Source organism: Dreissena polymorpha, chromosome 2 (assembly GCF_020536995.1).
Source record: "Dreissena polymorpha isolate Duluth1 chromosome 2, UMN_Dpol_1.0, whole genome shotgun sequence".
NCBI lineage: Eukaryota > Metazoa > Mollusca > Bivalvia > Myida > Dreissenidae > Dreissena > Dreissena polymorpha.
Window position 1 is genome coordinate 86612776 of NC_068356.1, and position 19874 is coordinate 86632649.

At 34.1% G+C, this 19874-nt stretch overlaps 1 protein-coding gene across 1 annotated transcript; it reads left to right on the forward strand.

Annotated features, from left to right (window-relative positions):
- Positions 1-719: 719 nt before the first annotated feature.
- Positions 720-3959, forward strand: LOC127869882 (histone-lysine N-methyltransferase PRDM9-like). The gene is made up of 4 exons (XM_052412539.1): positions 720-854; positions 1633-1748; positions 2337-2440; positions 2857-3959. The coding sequence occupies exons 1-4, from the start codon at positions 720-722 to the stop codon at positions 3957-3959; spliced, it is 1458 nt and encodes a 485-aa protein (XP_052268499.1).
- The last annotated feature ends 15915 nt before the right edge of the window (positions 3960-19874 follow it).

Consider the following 19874-nt stretch of genomic DNA (forward strand, 5'->3'; position numbering starts at 1 on the left):
AAGCTAGTTTCATTCACAAGTTGGCGATGTATTTTCTTATATTTCAGCACGAACGAATACACACACCGAAATGTACACATTTTGAGAGTCATACATTTGCCTCTTACGTCTTAGGATTTAATTAAATTGGAAACAAACAACGTGTAGAATCTTACTTCACTTAACGTTAAACATATTTTATCAATGACATTGTATAAATATATACATTTGGTCCTTACAAACATACATAGTAGAAAGGGGACAGACCTTTTTCAACATTATAGGGGATTGTTGTCTTTGTGACCGTTTTAACAACATAAAAGGAAATGATGTCATTTACTCAGTAGACCACGAAGAACAGTAAACGCAATAATTATATTATTTTCATTCCTGATATGATGACAATATAACTACTTATAATAACATTATTTACAAATAAAAATAACACTAATTATAATAATAATAATAATAAATATAGCAATAATAATAATAAAAACAACAATAATAATAATAATAATTATAATTATAATAAGTTATTATAATAATAACATATTTATAATAATCAAAATAATAATAATTCATATAAGTTATGATTGTTAACATTGTTTTATGAAGAGTGATACAAAATAAAAAGAAATATTATCTTTATTAATTATATGCCAATGTATTAAGTACAACTTAAAATGAATGTTTTGCAATTGAAACTGAAACAATATTTCTCCACTCTTTAACAGTTAACCATGGGAGTGATAGCGGAAACGGATGTCGACTACGGCAGGAATTTTGGGCCATTTCCGGCGGTCGGCCATATTCCGCCGACGCACTTTATTGGTTATCTGACGTCAGACGAGAAAAGAGTTACCTGCGATTATAAGGTAAGAATTGTAAAAAATTAATGTTTATTTGGGTCTTATAATAAAATGATAATAATAATAATAATGTTTTCCTACGATTAAAATTTTGTTCTGACGATTATTTCTGATACTTACTCATAAATGAGTGCTACGCTTTCTTACTGTTCAATAACTTAAATTTTGTGTGCGCTTTTGTTGAGGAAGATTATCAAGCTATTTAAAACCATAGCTATGTTATTTATTGTATAAACCAGTTTGAATGGTTTAAACGGCATATTTTGTAGTAACATTGCTCAAAATATGGCAAGAAGCTTTGCTAAAACTTTTTCGTTAAATACATTTATGAGTACCCCCGTTTATAAGAATCTGCGACAACATGTCGGAATCGTCACAATCTCTTTTTAATGTTTACTTTGTTAATTTTTTGTTGTCGTAACTGATAAGTAAATTGTGAGAATAAAATCGAATTTCGCAAATATATTTGCAAACCTAATAGTTATTTACCTTTTTTTAATCAAGATCGAAAATACACCATCGAGTACACAAAAAGCGGATAGTTGTCATAACACATAAGGAATATACACTAGTTTAAGGTCGGCACTTAAGATAAAGTCGGTCGAGATTGTTTATATAAATTTTAATATTTCTTTGTACATACATATTCATTATAAGTATGTTCTAAATTATTCTTTCACAAACGCGATTTCAAATCTAATGTTAAAAGCGTCAGTATAATGTTCCTTCAATACCCTCCAATGAACCAATCATAGAACAATCCTTTTTTGCTCAATTATTTAAGGTGGATCTGAACGTAAGTAACCTGGGCAGCATGTGGATGGCGTACGCACAGCCGGCCAGAACGGTGGACGAACAGAACACAGAGGCGTACATGAAGGACGGACATATATTCTACAGGTCGGGAAAAACGAGTCCATTTATATATGAACAAGCACAATTTATGCAAAACCTACTTTTGAACCTCGTTAACTTTATATATTTACAACTCCATGCCACATTTAATTAGCGTTTTTTCAAGAATGTTTAATATTTGCATATCAGGTTATATACGTTTTATATAAACTGCTTTATCTCTATTTTGAGTGATTTCTAAAATAAAATTGGAACGTGCGATTATGGCAACAAGAACACTACATACTTTCTCAAGTCTTGGTACCGAATTCAAGTTACGAATCAAAATCTATTATTTACTTTACGAATTAAATCAATTATTTACTTTATAAATTTAACTATTCTACAACCTATGTATTTTATGCATTATAAAGAAAACGAAGAAACAATCTTGCATGCGCGTTAAGTGCCATCACAGATTATACCATGCAGATCTGAACGACACATTTCTGATTGTCAGGAATATTGTGTGTTAGTGAAGTCTCTGCTTAGACAAATCCACTTTAGGCGGTAAGTGTTGTTAATGATTAGCCTGTGCGGGACATGGACGCCAATTATCGCACATACATAAAGTCCTGTTTTCCCAAACTTCAGAACACTCCGGATAATTCGAGCAAATGAAGAAATCCTTGTATGGTACAGTAAAGACTTGGCCCTGATCCTGGGCATCAATTTTAACATGCACCAGCAAAAACCAGGTAAGTACACTTTAATTAATAAACTCTATTCAATTAAGTATTGGTACTTTATTTTCATCACCTACTTTCTTTTTTTTCATATTCAAACAAGGTATTGTTCGTTATAATAAAAAACGTGTTTAAGTTTTATAATTGGAGCGAGCACAACTCGGTGCGACCTGGTGTGATGAAATCTAAAGAGTCATGTTGACATATATTATAAAAGTGAGTAAAACAAAGTTGGTACTTGCACCAGTTGGTTTCCTGCCAACCCCCCCCCCCCCCAAAAAAAAAAATCCTTTCTTTTTATGAGAAAAGACTGTTGGCTTAAATAAAAAAGTGCCTCTTAATATAAAAGAATCTTACCTAACACGACATCATTCTGATGTTTAATCGATTGGATTATTTGGAAATAATGGCTTTGCATCTGTTTGCAGATGGGGGAACACTCCAGTGTCCTGACTGTGGAGAAAAGTTCCGCTTTATGTATTCGCTAATGGCCCATATCAGGTTCCGGTGTACGTGTTCCACGGGTTTGTACTCCATCAGTCCTCAATCAAAGACGAAGACCCCAGTCAGAATCAGCAGGGCGAGTCACTTGGGCCAGGAAGGCGTTAGACAAAAGGTTACAGAAAATGTTCATGCAAATCGCAGAGCTAAGCGTAAACTGGATTTGGAAGAATCCTTTAATAAAGATCATAATGAGCTTAGTATAAATGTTACATCATTCGAAAGTTTCGAAGAAAACAATAATATTTCCATCAAACAGCAAGACTCACCGGTTTCAAAAGATCGAACTTTTTCAGTGGATATTGGTAGTGCATTCAGGAAAGTTGAAAAGCAGTCGATTTCTGGAACCTCATCTGTAGACGAAAGGAGCAAAACTAGAGCTGACATAAAAGTAAACTACGATGATTTTGAGACGGAAATGCAAAAAGGCCAAGAGCACCTTGTAAAACACTTGTATAGCAAAACGATTATTCCACCGAATTCAATTGCAGGACGATTCATTGGTGGACTAGGAATGATGACAAACTGGCTGGTACCTAAATCATCAAATGTTCAGTCCTACCTCGATCCCAGGTTATTCGAAGAAGAAATGCACATGTTCTCTGTTTACAAACCAGAACTATTTCAAAGGTTTCCAACCCAAATGCAACCCATCAGACCAAACCATATTAACATTTTTCCAAATGGCGAAATGCATAGCAAACATGTTATTATGGACAAGTTACGGAAGTTGCAGCTTCCGAGCGTCCAGACGACCAACCCAATGGTTGAAAAACTGCTGCAGACGACAACTACACCGGCAATGCTGCAGCGGCCAATCCAACAGCTGAATCTAGCACAGAACTGGTGTGCAAAGTGCAACGCGACGTTCCGAATGACGAGCGACCTTGTGTATCACATGCGTTCCCATCACAAGCGCGAGTTCGACCCTATTAAGAGAAAACGCGAGGAGAAACTGCAATGTGACGTTTGTAAAGAGACATTCAAAGAACGCCACCACCTTACGCGTCATATGACGTCACATTCGTGACTCAAGAAGTAAAGTCGCAGAAAAAAATGTGCAAACATCAAACGATTATCATGAAAATGTATCCTCATATGCAATAGTGCTGCTGTCAATATTTCTTTCATTATTCTTTTTAAATTGATTAACTAAAATACCTGTATATGCACATACGATATCACTACCATGTTTGTTGTTGTGTGTGTTGAAGTTGGAGAGCAAAAACACAAAATAGCCAAAGTTACTGTGTAAGGACTTGTAGTTTTTATATATAGATTTTACACTAGATTATCATTATACCAGATTGAATTTGATTTACGTCAGTAAGTTGGTCGTAATGGTTAATCTTATTCGAAATAATTGTTTCATAATAGCGGATATGTTATTTTATTTGAAATATAAATGTTCGTAAGTAACTGAATATGTGTTGTGTACATTTTTATTGTAATCCAACTGTTTTCCTGGCATATAATTGCAGGTGGTTTTAATTAAAATTATATAATTTAATCGCAGTTACCTCGTAACAGCTTCGTAATGCGTTCTTGGGCATCGTCATGGAATCGTAGGTAATTCGTGACTCAATCGAGAAATCGGTGATCACGTGATCTGTCTACAAATCAGCTACGAGTTTGTCAAGACCCACGAGTTCATCCCGAATGAGTTGCAAGCCCGCTGAGATTCTCAATATTTAAATCAAATCTCTCACGAGTTCACCCCGAGTGAGTTGCGAGCCCGCTAAGATTCTCGCGATTCAGATCAATATCAATAGATATTGGCGTCAAAGTCATGGGTGCGTTCAGTGAGATCCTAGCTTAGTCGCAACCGATCTGCATCCTTCGTAGTACAGTCGCAGTTGATTCTTACACAGTGTAGTGAAGTCGCGACCCTATTCGCAAGACTTCAACCGAACCCCACGATTCGTCGTAACTCAATCGAACCAGTGTCGTAACTCAATCGTAGACTGTCACGAGTCTTCCCGATTCAATAAATATGATAAATCGTAGCGAATCGTGGGCTTGTTTTCGTAGTGGAATAGGGCCATTATAGAGGCAATATACTATCAAAATGTTTAAGTACAATGTTCGATTCATGAAAACGCCTAACATTTTCTTTATTACGAATTCGCAATATTGTTTAATGGTTCAAGAAGATAAAATTAAATGACACATATATGATTGCATGGGTCTTAATGAGAGCATATACTCAGTCATTACACATAAACAAATATTTAAGAAAATACTTTAATGTACTCAGATATACATCATACTACTTTTTTAAAGATTTATTTCGTCCATTCATCAAATCCAGTACATGTTTTATTATTTTAAAGTACGTCTATGTTTTCAATCCATCTACTCTAAAAAGATTACAGGTTAAAACTAGCGTTTTAAATTGTTCACTTTCAGTAAAGGTAATTTTGAAATTATAATCATAATCCATTGCAAATAATGAGTAATTTTACTGGAAATTGTAAAATAGGTAAGTAGGTCTTTTACGAAAGAAGACGATGCCATCCTATACGTATCGGTAGGCACAGGCCATCTTAAAATCGGCAAATCAAAATAATATTGTGATTCTATACTGAATGACACGCGTTTCTATCACCATTGCCTATTCAGATGAAATATTGTATAACATAATGGGAAAAGTAAGGCGCGTCAAGCACGTCTCAGATGTTTACACTAATACAAGTTTGCTAACAATTGGATATATTGTACACCCTCGTAATCTCGTTTCTTACGCTGACATATGCTCAACCAACCGAATGATTAGCAGAAATATGGCAAATTTGTTAAGGATGCCGCGTATTCTGTCATAGAATGCCATCAATCTACCGGACATCCTTCATTCATGCGGAAGACAAACACGCGTTCCAATATTCGAATAGACGTTGTCTGCTAATTGGAATAATCGTGCGTTTGTTTCGTAAATAGTATTCACATTGTTTCCAAACTAAATAAACAGTTAAGTAACATGAGTCAAAGTGTTGATTTTAAGAGTTGGCGAAACCACACAATTACCCTGTTGCAATTTAAATAAATTGCATACAATTTACAACATTGGTGAATTTTCAGACTACATTTTTAGAAACACATTCGTGTTCCAACTCCATTAAACACTTCACAAATAGCATTAACTTACACGATTGAACTGCTAAAGAAGTTCAAGTTTTTAATCCTCCCAGCAATCCGATTGAGCAATGTCTTGTCATATAACATCAGCGAAAGTTAATTAGAGGCTTGTCTCAATAGCCCGTATCACTTACCACATTCTTAATCAAAAACAAGATATAGATTTGATGCATCCACCAGAGTCCAAAATCATATTGCTGTATGCATATGTTCAAAGAGGCCAACATTAATCAAGAACATCTCGAATTATGCTGCTTTTTGGCGTTTATGTGCAAGGTCATATTGACAATCCATCAATCAAATTTTAGAAACGAAGCCTTATTTTTGTTTCGCCATTCGTAGCAAACGTTCGTTTGTTACTTTTACATCGAATCACACTGATTGAAATTTGTCGAAATGTTTTGGATGTTTTTTGCAAAATGTTTAGCCGATTGCGAACACTCCCTGTTGAGCATATTAACATACGTGTACGTAACGAGAGTTCAAAAATAGATACATGTATGTTCGAACTGTTTATAGATCGCAAAAGAATGCCATGCTGGCTTGCTGGATGTGTTGGTCATTGAATATAAGCAAAACGAAATGAGACAATTAAATAGACAACCAACGCATGTTGCGTTTCAAACGTAGACCTTCTTTGCTCAAGATATTTTTAATAAAGTTTTTAAAAAATTAATGGTAATTTCACATTGTAAACATTGGAATAGACATGTGTTTATGAGACCTTATGTTCAAACTTATGTGACGACATTACTTTTTAAAGACACTGCCCTTTTAATGGAAATCATCTGTTCTGTTGCGACTTTTCTCCGAGCACTTCATCCCTTTTCAACGCTTTAGTTTAACTTTATTTGGATTATATTACATGTTAATGTTATTTGTTCCTTTAATCAATTATAATATGTATGATATTCTTGGGATTGTGTCAAGTTAAACACGGAACGGTGTTTGCGTCCTTGTCATTTTGAAGTTAGATGTTATGTAAGGGATGAATACTACATCATTTTTTTCATTATACATATTCTTATGTAATACCATAATCTGGTGAATGTTTTGTTTGTATAACGGTGATTTTTTACGTGAAATATAAAGACAATTCATTAAAAGATTGCGTAGGGCGATATAATGTTAAACACAAGTATTTTTCTTTACACAAAGTTATTTTAACAATGTGTACTAATTATAACAGCAAACCGACTTTTGTTCGATAATTTAAATTTCATTAAAATTAATTGATGGATCACATGTCTTCTATATTAAATTATTGTTCGACTCTTGTATAATTTATTCTGCATAAACTTGGCTTTAAATACATGGTTTTAGAACCAGATGTATGCCAAAAACATCTTAAACGATTTTGATTCCTTGGAGATTAGTAGATCAATACGGAATTATCATGCAGCTTTCCGTATATATAAAAGAAATCTTGATTTGTGCTAAAATTGCGATTACTTTACACAGTGACTAACATAAAATAAGCAGCTAAATATTTGCTCGTTTGTTAATGCCACCATTAACAAAATATTAAAAAAAATTAACAAATACATAGTCAGAATACTACCATCTATATCAATTTGTGAGACGCAATAACTGGTAAGGGCATAATGATCATATTAAGATTAGGGGCCCTGGCATGGTGAACAGATTTGAGTAAGTGGAATACTTGGAAATGAAAATTTCGCTATGACTTCCCCAGGAGACGGGAGTCAGATTCGATTAACAGCTAAATGTAAACTGTTTTGTTTTATTTAGATCATATTATTTGATTCCGAATTACAATTGATACAATTACAATTGATTAATTGAAAAGCCATTGATAATAGTAAAAGGCTTGTCATTGTTAATGAACTATACTTATCCAGTAGTCATAATACATACATTAATATGCACAAAATACAAACTTGCATTCTGTTTAAAAGTGCGAATCGTTTAAGATGCACATATCTTATTACGTCAATCATTTAATATATCTGACATTTAAATTGGCATACACACAAGTATATCAATAATTATATTTTAGTTAAATACCTAGTGAGAAGCTATTGCTTCCAATGGTAAGCAAATATATAACTATAAATTTATGGTTACACAACTAATGATATACAATCATATGGTTACAGCCGCAACGTTCCAATTAGGAATTGTTACAAAGTGACGTCATTTGCACCCGAGAGAGTCCGAAAACCATTCCGACCAATAAAGCATGAAACCTACAAGGCCATATTGACTGACCACATTTTATATGTTGACGACTAAATAAACAGACACCGGTTTGGACGATATTAGTGATTTTCATATCTATTATTATTGCATTTCGCATACAGATCAATTAAAATAGTATTGTGTTAAAGTATTGAAATTGGCACAGAAACATATACAACATTATAAGTGGAATACAAATACGCAAGGTTTTCATGAAATATGTATTCTATGTGTGGCTATAAATAAAAACTGTCACATAAATATATCTCATTGCCATTTCAAATTGAAGAAAGCTTTACATACAAGAATGCTCACTATTATGTATTTAACAAGTATAAACAATCGTTCAAGTTAAACGACACCAGCTTCAGCAAAATGTATGGATTTATATATGATTCAAAATCCATCTTAAACCATTTAAAAAGATCTGTAATTTGTGATTTATAAGATTTCGTTTATTTATTTTGAACCAATTTATGTCAATAATAACACGACCACTAACAACAAAAGCATTGAAACCAATCTATCGGTATTTGTCAAGGACGACAGTTAATAAAAATGCCAATATTTCTTCTTTCACTTCCACGAGAAAGGCAATCTGCTTACTATTTATGCCGCCAGTGCAATGAATGGAAACGTACGGGCCTCTTATTAAGTCCGTAATGAACAAAGCATGTATGGACAGTGTTTCCAAATTAGCATCTGTCATCGGCATTTGTCCTCGACAAACAACCATTGTGCAAGTGTTTTCAATCTAGTTCGGTATTGACAATATGTATAGTCTGTGATATAAACTATTTGGTACTGTAAATTATGATGGTAGCACTCTACACTGTTTTTGGAATAACCCGAACCACGTGGTATCAATTGATGAGTGTTTTCCGTTTTGCATCAGCTAGTTTGCGTTCACAATATTCTTTGATTTTCACGAAATCCCTAAATATGTGTGAAATCTATGCAAAATAAAAAAACTCGAGATCACATTTCATTTTTTTCATAAGAAATAGATATATTAAAAGGAGGTCAAAATTATGTTTGATATTATCATGTGTTTGGTTATTATTATTGAGTGATTATTGATGAGAAATTACCACGCAAAAAAATAGCGGTCTGAAGCATTGTTTATAACTTAAGAATAATAGACGTTCCCCCAATACACATGTATCGCAAAAAATGCCAGAAACATGAAAAGACTAAATAATAAGAAAACAACAAGTGCTGATATTTAAAACTTAAATTATATCCGAAAATAAAAGTCAATCGCACTTAAATATATAAAGGTATCTCAACGGCAATCGCGGACGATTTTATCGTATGGCTTCCAAACCTCAGACGATGAGCAAATAATGCTTCAATGCTATCAATACCGATTTGTGAGACGCAACATCTGATTAGTGCATAACAAACTTATTTAGATTGAAGTCACATATACTTGATTAGGCGGAATATTTGATATTGCAAAATCGTTTGATAAATAACTGTTGTTCACGTTTCGCGAGCCTGACGCGTCAAACGTTAATGGCTTATTTTTATAGACATTTATATAACGTCTTTAACATGCATCTAGTGAAAACGAAAGGGGACTATTGTGATTAAGGACAAAGGTCAGAAATCGGAGTTAAATCAAGCGCAGTACAAAAGTAATGCATTTGTTACAATCATAGTTCTTTATTTTACGAATGCTTTATACATTAAAACTGGTCAAAGCAATGCAAAGCTATTAGGTTATAACATGTTTATTCATAACAACTATTTATTTTGTTTGTAATATATGTGTATATTATGTTTATTACGATACAACATAAGTCATAATTGAATTGCAATTGGTTAATTTTTCGTAGTAAAGAACATATTCATGTTGACGGTTTATACGATTATATTTCATTTCATTCATATGTTTATAATTGTATTGTTCCGATTAACTAATGAATGACATTTACAAATTAATCAGAACAAATCAACTGTACTGGCTGTGCTTGCTAGATTGATATTTAAACACTTAACGATATGAATATTCTTTCGGGAGCCGGATACCACCACATTCAATTACATGTAGATGGTGTAAGCTAATAAATCCATTCAAATAATAAGTGCCACGCCTTTCATGGATAAATATTTTCCGTAAAGATACGAATGATTTGTAAACAACTTTCTGAACAATTATATCAGGTTTAATATCAGAACACTACATTATTCTTATTGACTGAACTCGTCAACGTCAACTGTATGAGATATATATCTGCATAAGTATTTATCAATCTCCGTAATTCAATTACCGAAAATAACGTGTTCAAGATTGATGTCATATTCAAGTTAATTAGGCAGGAACTTCTTTAAAGCTTTCTACTATGATCATTCGTAGATACATGCCATCTTGCTAATATGTTTCTAAAACTTCGAAATCCGTTTTCTTCTGTTTGTGCTGCGCTTACATTTCATCCAGGAGTCTTAGATAAAGTCCGCCAATAAACACCTTTATCTTCATAATGTCAGGAAATATTGTGTTGGATTAAAAAATGTACTACAAAGTGGCAACAATAATTTGAATACAATGCTTAGTAAAAGGCATTCGATTTTGATCCCAGCGTTCCTTGGTATTGAATGAAAATTTTGCTCATGTCCTAAATCTTGGTGGGAGGCTAGTTTTAGATAGATGATCTACTTTACACACAAGGATTTCCAGAACATGCACGTTAATAATTCAAGCTTTATTGACCTTTATTCTTATAAAATAACACATTTAATCGTCAAAATTATTTAAATTAAATGTCCCTGCACTTCGCATTACATCTAAAATAGAATTAAAAATAATATTAACCTAAGATCTAAGATGATAACTGTTATTTGCACACAGTCACATATACTCTTCAAAACTTATCAAACAATCATCCATAGCAGTACAATAATTGCTTATATAACCACCTTATATAAAGTCTATTTTATACAATCGTACACCAACATATTCGCAAACGGTTATAATCGTAAACCGCAGTTTGCATGTCATTACAGATCAATAAAATATTTTCAACATAAATCGATTATTTCAAAAAAGATTATTTCAGGAGCATGGGGTTTGATTTTGCAAGGTCGTATAGTTCAAATAATGAACGATAAAGAAGCAATTTACGTTATTGTTGTAACTTTTCAAGGATTTGTACCGTAAACGGGGTTATCTCAAATACTGAGAGCTCAAACACTTGATTGGAAAAACGAACCATCAGCAACATTATCAGAGGCGAAATGTGCTAGTTGCTTAGTCAAATTGAATGTTGTGTATATTAAAATTACGAGGCAAAGTTATAACAAAAGTAATAAAGAAGTTTTAAACCTCGCAAATGAAAATCAGACCGTGATAAATACTATCGAAATTCAAAAATTAGGTATGTCGATGAAAAGTATCGATAATACGTTTACATATAACTGAGCACTCGGGGACACGTTTCCATGGTCAGCATACCATGCACTTCAAGCCTAAGACTTTGTTCGCACACCGATCACACTGCTTCTAAACAACATTGGTGTTGCATCGTCTGTAAAATGTTTATGAATATATTTATTATTCGTATAAATACGAAAGCCAAACACTAAGGCGTAAATGCATCACTCGTAATAAAACAGCTATGATACACACGTTTAACATAAAGACGATGCCATTGTTTTTGTGCTTTGTGTAGGCATGTCAGATGACTGAATTCGCAATTACAGATGGCAACACAAGCAAATGTTGGTTCAAGACTTCCTTAAAAACTATTTGGATATAAAAACATTTCTAATAATGAAAGACAGACGTAAGGGCAGGGTATCTACTGAAGTGGTTGTTTTAACGAATTAATTAAATATCGGCGTATCACAAGTTAAACGTGTGCTAATGGGTTTACAGGGTTTGTGTCTTATGTATGATCGTGGTACTCTAATATTTATTTGATTTATAAAATTATTTTCAGCAGTGTATAGACTCAACCGTTGTTATGTTTATTCCAGTAGGGGTAATCACATCATTTGTGTCTTTTTGTATATTTGTAATGCGTTTTGAACAAATAACTATCGACAAAATGGCACATTTTAATATTTACATCATTGCGTGTACGAAACATGGGTAACTTAATAAATTCTATTCCATATCACTCAGACATGAACGATTTAAAATTACTTACGAATTATATTTAGATTTGTATTTTTTTTAATGTGGTTTAACATTCATTTTCTTCAAAGTAAAAAACGAAACATCAGCAACATCAGGAGCGTAGCCAGCGATACGCACTTACGCACGTGCGTAACATCATTTAGAAAAATTAAAATGCAAACATGGCCAAAAAAGGCTTTCAAGTGTAAGGCTATGGCCTTAGGAGGTTAACCTTAATGTCCGTGATAATTTAAGATCTCCTCGGGTCTGACATATCAGAGCAATAATTTACGAGACTTCTTTGAGTCATTTGAATCTGAAGTGATGAGAGGCCAAGGGTACGACGGGGCCGCAAACATGTCTAATTGTCACCGCGGTGTCAAAGCCGGCATTCAACAAGAAGTTCCAAGAGCACTTTATACACGTTAAGAAGCGCATTCCTTTAATCTTCTATTATTCACGCGTCCAAAGAGCCCTGTGCACGAAACATGATGACGACCGTCCAGGAAATAGCACTTTTGTTTCCAGTACTCAGCCAAGAAGTTATTACGGTTTCAAGTATTCCTTAAAAAATGTGCAATAGTGATGAGGATTGGGTTGAGATGGACGGGAGAGGACCAAACTCAAAACTTTGTGCGAGTCCCGGTTGGCGGCCAGAGCCGATGCCCTTTTCACATTCAAGGCTTCATTTGGAACGGTTGTGCGCACACTGGAATATAAAGCCTAACACAATGATGCAAAGGCTGGCGCTTATAAAGCAGCTATTACACAGTTTAGTTTCATTATTACACTGGTGGTTGTAGAGCATGTTCTGTCTGCGTGTGTGTCGCTCACAAAACAACTTCAGGCTTTTTCATGCAATCTTCTGCAAGCTGCAATGGAAGCTGAGGTCGTAAAAACACAGGTAGAGGCAGTACGCAACGAGCCCCTTGTATGGAAGGCATTGTTTGAAAAAGCCGTTGAAATGGCAAGCTCCGTTGATATTGAACCTACATTTCCACGCGCAGTGCGACAGCAGAACCGTCCTAATGCATCGGCTGCCACCGCATTTGACTACTGGAGGGTCAATATGTATTTACCATTTGCGGACCATTTACTTGCAGAGCTTCAACAATGGCTTTTACAAGGAAATGAAAGATATGCCATACAGTACCTATTACCAGATCGTGCCCACGACCTTAATGATCAACAAACAAATGCAATCTTCTCGGCAGCAAAGGCGGACCTTAAAGTTAACATTGAAACATTTCATACAGAATGTCAGCGTTGGAAATTCCGCTGTGAACAGACACATATTCCATCTACGCCTTCTCTGTAAACCACGCTGCTCGCTCTGCCGGAAGACTTGTATCCGAAAGTTGATATAGGTGCTTCAACTTGTTGCTTGTGATGCCAGTATCAACTGCTTCAGCAGAACGCTCGTTCAGTACCATGAGACGCCTTAAAACCTACTTGAGGTCAACTATGACTACTGAACGCATGTCTGGACTTGGTCTCATGAACGTTCACAGGGATAGGGAACTGAACGCAGCTAGAGCTGTTGACCTATTTGCACAAAAGAGGAAAAGGTGTTTGGCACTTATCTTTCATGACAATTGAACTATTAGATTTATACACAAGCCAAGCTAAATGACATTGACATACAATGTATATCATTTGATAAATTATACCACAAAGTCAAATAGCAGAAATAAAGTTTGAACATACTATTATCATTATTAGTTTATTACGTCTCATGAATTTTTGGTCTATCACAACAAGTGAAAGCACTTTTCAGATAAAATACAGGATGTTATATTAAGTGTCCAATATCCCCTCAAATACACCTCAGCGCCTACCTTTTAAGTTTCTCGGTGCAGGCCCCCCGAACCCCCACCAGCGGGAGGGCATCACCCATTTGTGCGTAACATTCCTTTATGTCTGGTTACGCCCCTGAGCAACATAATCAGCGGCAAAATCTTCTAGTTGTTTATTTAAATTTAATGCCGTGTAGGTTAACGTTACGGGGCAAAGTTTTTTTTACAAAAGTCTAATTTATACTGAAGACGCTTAAAACCCCGCACATGACACTCAGTCCGCATTAAAGAAGTATCAAAATTCATCAATTGGGTATGTCGACGACTTAAATTATCGTGTATACGTATTTATCTTTCTGAGTACTCCGTGACACATGTCCATTGTCAGCATAACATGCACTTCAAGTCTTAGACTTGTTACGCACAGCGATCACACTGCTTTTTAACCGAATCGGTGTCGCATCGTCTGTGAGACGTTTATACATTTATATATTTTTTTATTAAATAAAAAACAAACGATATAGACATGGTATGCATACATACCTCGTAAAAAACGGTATGACTCTACAAACAACATCAACAGAAAGACGGTGCTATTGCTTTTGTTTTGTGAAGGCGTGTAATATGAAAATTATAGAGTGCAATGTCAGGCAAATGCTGTATCAATCCTTCTTTGAATAACTATCGTGATATAAAAATACCACTCATAAAAAGATTGGCGTAAGGAAAGGGGGCCTTCAGTGGTGGTTGCTTGAACACATTACATTTCGGTGTCTCACTTGTTTTACGTGCGCTGATAGATTCACATGCCTGAGGCAGAAGTATGATCAAAACTATTTGCGATGTTTTTTCTTCTATATTGAGACTCAATCATTGTTATGTTTATGACGGAAGCGACATCAATTGTGTTTGTGTTTGCAGTTTATTGAATGCAATCACTACATAAACATGTTACACATTTTAAAATATAAACAATTAGTGCACTTTTTCTAAATATATACCCTTGAATACATTATATTACCTATGACTAATACACGATCTAAAACTGATAAAGAATGAAATTATTGCCCTTTTAAACAAAGAAAATGGGTTTTAGACGTGTTTTAGTGAATGTGATTAAATTGTGATACGCTTCCATTGGATAGTAATCTTCTTTGAATGACACATAATTCGTCAAACGAAATCAACAATCTTTCTGGAGAACTGATTTTACCCCATCAACAGGTCCCAATATCATTACAACGCTGCTTTGTTCACAAACCGTTGACATAGACACAATCACCGAAAAATTAGGTGCTAACATAAAGGAGAAATTAGATTTACATAGGGCGACGTGTGTTTGTAATGTCATCGCGGAAGATGACATTCGAAACTGATATGGAAAACACAACAGAGGATTATTAAATTGAAGTGTCACAGATTGAGAGAACTTGATGTATGAAAACAAATGTAGTTCTTATTAAAGCGATATACGCGTGAACTTTCAATATGAATTGATTGATAGTTATGGATGTAAACACGAACTTGTGGACAAAACAAGCGATTGTTCCTATCAGAGAGTATCAGAGAGCGTTTAGTGGAAAGGGATATTGTACTTAATCATTAGTTGTAAAAAAATATAAAAACGTAAAACTATAAGCACATCAGTAGAGGATAAATCTTTTGATCATATCGCGATTCTTTATTATTGCAAGTGACAATATGCTCACATATGTTAACCAGGACAGAAGCACATGACAACCATAGTGGCATATGAAGACAAACGCGGACCACACACCACTTCTTTATATTTTATATTCCAAAAATGAATAAATCTATGAGCAAAATGACCTAGTCATCTAACTTAATGTCCGAAAGCTTTACAAGTAACCATTGCCACGATTTAGTTAACAATAGTCATGTACATATTCACAGCAACAGCTGGTGATTAATTGACATACATAAGTTCATGTTTAATATCGTATGTGGTTCCCAGAAACACTGGCTATACATTTTTAACTCAGTTTGTTTTCCCAAAGCAGAATTTAGTAAGTACCGAAAACTATTTTCCTCAAGAACAATAAGTCATTGTGATCGCGATAGATTTGTCTACAAACAGTTAAACATGCATTTTTCAAGAAGTAAACAATATAGACGAATGTCTCTATGAAGGCAAATTAATATGCTTACAGAAGCAGTCAATACATGTATGTAAGCGTCTTGTATATGTATAGCTAAGAATTGGATGAACCTCAAACTTCAAAACGAGCATTTTATGGTACCTGTCATTTAATTAGCTCGGTTAATAAATCTTGTCTTCATGGGAAACATTAATTTGGGCCAATCATTCTTGCTTATGCCAAGATCACTCAATAATTATGAACGGAATTTCAAGAATTTCAAGAACTCTCAGAGGCTCGAGGCGTAACAGATGGCTTAACGTCGTGTTCAGTCATGCTAATATTCAATACATCCGGGGCAGCGTCAAGAGCATTACTGCGCCATATACACTTTTAATATTTATCAGAGCAACAAACAACTGTTGCACATGTTTATAATAGCGTGTAGTTGTTTGTTACGGATTTAATGTTCATAATGGTTATATTAAAACTGTGTTAATATGCATTCGGTTACCCTCAGTCATGTAAAACATCATCGTTATAAGAATTTAGGAACAACAAATAGTTTTCGAAGTACGTTAACAACTTGCATTTTAAATCGATGTCCAATTCACCGTACCATCAGTTCCCATGCAAAATCATACACAAGTAGAGTTAAGAAACCACATCTTCCCGTGATATTTAATTTCTCCATGTTCGAGTCCCGAGCGAAGTGGAAGCGCAGTGCCAATATGCGCTGAATTGTTCCGTTCCATTACATATGCAATTTATATTTGGAACCATTTATGTCTCTGGGCGAAGATTACACATGTACAAACGTTACAATTTTAGGACATCTACATCTACTGCATTTTTACGCTAGAGTGTGCATGTCTTCATGCGCGAACATGGGCATCGCTGATGACGCCTAAAATACAAAGGGTATCAATTAGGCCGTGGATTATATTCCGAACGAAATGCAATACAGAATTATGAAATTACATTATAGTTTTAGGTTTAAATTGCTATGTATACATTTTCGGCCGATTTGAATCAATAATGAGTTATTTTATGTACTGAAAATTGTAGCATAGACTCATAAAAAACTTCATTTGGATCAAATATTCACTTACATCGTATACACTACTCATTTTTAATAAGCTTAGCAAGACCACATGCTGACCGTGTATTTTCCCATTTAGGTCAGTCACATTTTCAAATTCAGTCCGTACGGTACATAACATAACAGATGTACACACGATGAAATCATTCAATACAGTATAGCTCAATGTTCTTATGTTATTACGTTGATGCCAGTGTAAGACATGCACTATGTAAGAAGGCTTCTTACTTTCACTGCACGGTGTAAAGCAAGTAAGCACATTTATATTGGACTCACGTTCAGTTTGCGCTCAAATTAATTCAAGCACCCGGTGTCATTACGAAGTTGTGTAACTATGCCTGATATATTGTTTTGCACATGTTAACATTACTTCCTCTTAGTCTTACACGAGTTATATTAAACTACTAGTTATGCTGGTAAAAGCAAGCACATATCTAGAATAATTTATTGTCTGTAATATTTTTCTTATTTTATTGAAATCAGTGCTACTTAATACATAATTGAAATTATATGTATCGTGTCGAGTAAACAATTAAAAAAATATAATAAAACCTTTCTGTCATACACACATATTTAAACGATTATCACCACGTGATTTGTAGTAGAGGCAGGGATATGATCGAGCTTTGTTCTAAACAATTCCAAGCTGAGTTAGTTCAACATATTTAAGTCATCAAAAGTGCGCATATGAAAGCTTAAGCAAAGCGAATATATGACATATTCGACCAAATGTTCTTTATCTATGATAAAATAAGAACAATAGAATCAGAATAGTGTACACATGCTACATAAAATACATAAAACGATGAAGGGAGAAACGATTTATATAATGAACATTTTTATTTGATATGTACATGAGTGACGCATACAATACAATAAATACTTCTCCGGATACCGATGTATTTCACTTATTGCTTGCTAACTAACTGAACCAAAATACCAGTGATATAACAAACTGAAATATGGCATGACGACTTTGCTCAGACTGTTTGTGATTAAGGCCCAATCCGTTAATGTCACGTCAGGGATACAAATCATCTTGTACAACGACTGGTATGGACATATACGGCATGGAGCTTCATTTTAATTGGACCGATAATCTCCGCTTGTTTTGCAGACTTAAATAGGCAAAACACGTGTGTAATTAATTTTCATTGCATTTCCAATCAAATTTTGATCGTACAAAGCAGACTTTCAGAGATATATGTATTATAATATATAGCCTTTCAGAGATAGCTTGATCTGTCCATTGTTGTATTCTTGATAACTGAATGTTTACTAAATAATGCATGTAATTCCATTTACTTGTATGTCTAAAAAAAATAATCTATCTTTTTGTTATAGGTGGTGGATATTTGCTTGATGGAATTTGACTGTTATTATTGATTTCTTATATTATTTTTAATATATCTATTTATTAACACCAATTGCAGCATTTTGCAAAAGAAACCCAATTACAATATCCACAGTTTTGGATTGCCGTAAGCTAAAGTCCCCATTCAATGTTGATAGTCATTTTTGATATTTCAAGACTGAATACGTGACTTCGAAATGTATTCTGTTTTCAAAACACTAACGAAATAAAATACATGTATCAAGATAGGAGTATTATTTCCTTAACCATTTATTTTATTCAACCGTATCATTATATTAAAGTTACACACGTTTAGACATGCAAGACATATGTATGTGTAACATGTAAATAATTTCAAACTGATAGTTTGTCGCAACAGCTAGCATTGTACACATTTGTATGCAACGTTATAATATATGATAAATGTTATTTTTTATGGAACTTTATTCCAGACAAAAATCAGTGTACTGTAAGAGTTGTTGATAATTATGAATGTATACACATCGCATAGCATTCAAATATTTTAAGCGCCGTATTTTCACAATTTAGATGTATTTCTTACTTATACCACACAAAGACATTCAAATGAGTCTTCCAACGTGTGTATATTCCACTACCAAATGTCATTTCCAGTACATTAAGCACTCGAGTTTAAAATATAAATCCCGAGTATTCTGTACAAACAGTGATCATCGTCGCGCTCCGGGCTAATTTCTAATACTTTACATATCAAAACCGCGATTTAAGACGCCAAAAGTGACACACATCATCGTTTAAAGATTAATGTCATTTTCCGCACCATTTAACAACAATTGAGTTCGTCCAAATACAGAAGTAAAGCCTACCGAAAGTGATACATTATTTATCTTTTACTTAAACGCGTGGCTGATTGAAATTAGAATAAAGCTGTTGAAACACATTAGACATCTGCCTATAGTGATTAATTATCGGAGACATTTCTACAAAATTAATTTAAAACAATATGATTTTACTCGCCCATCTAATGGATTCAACACATTGGAAATGATTGTTGCAGCCTGCTCGTCTATAAAGCACAGGTTTATAATTCTATGCCATTTCGATGCTTTGCTTCTTGTATAATATATAAGTCATATTTAACTATATATATATCCA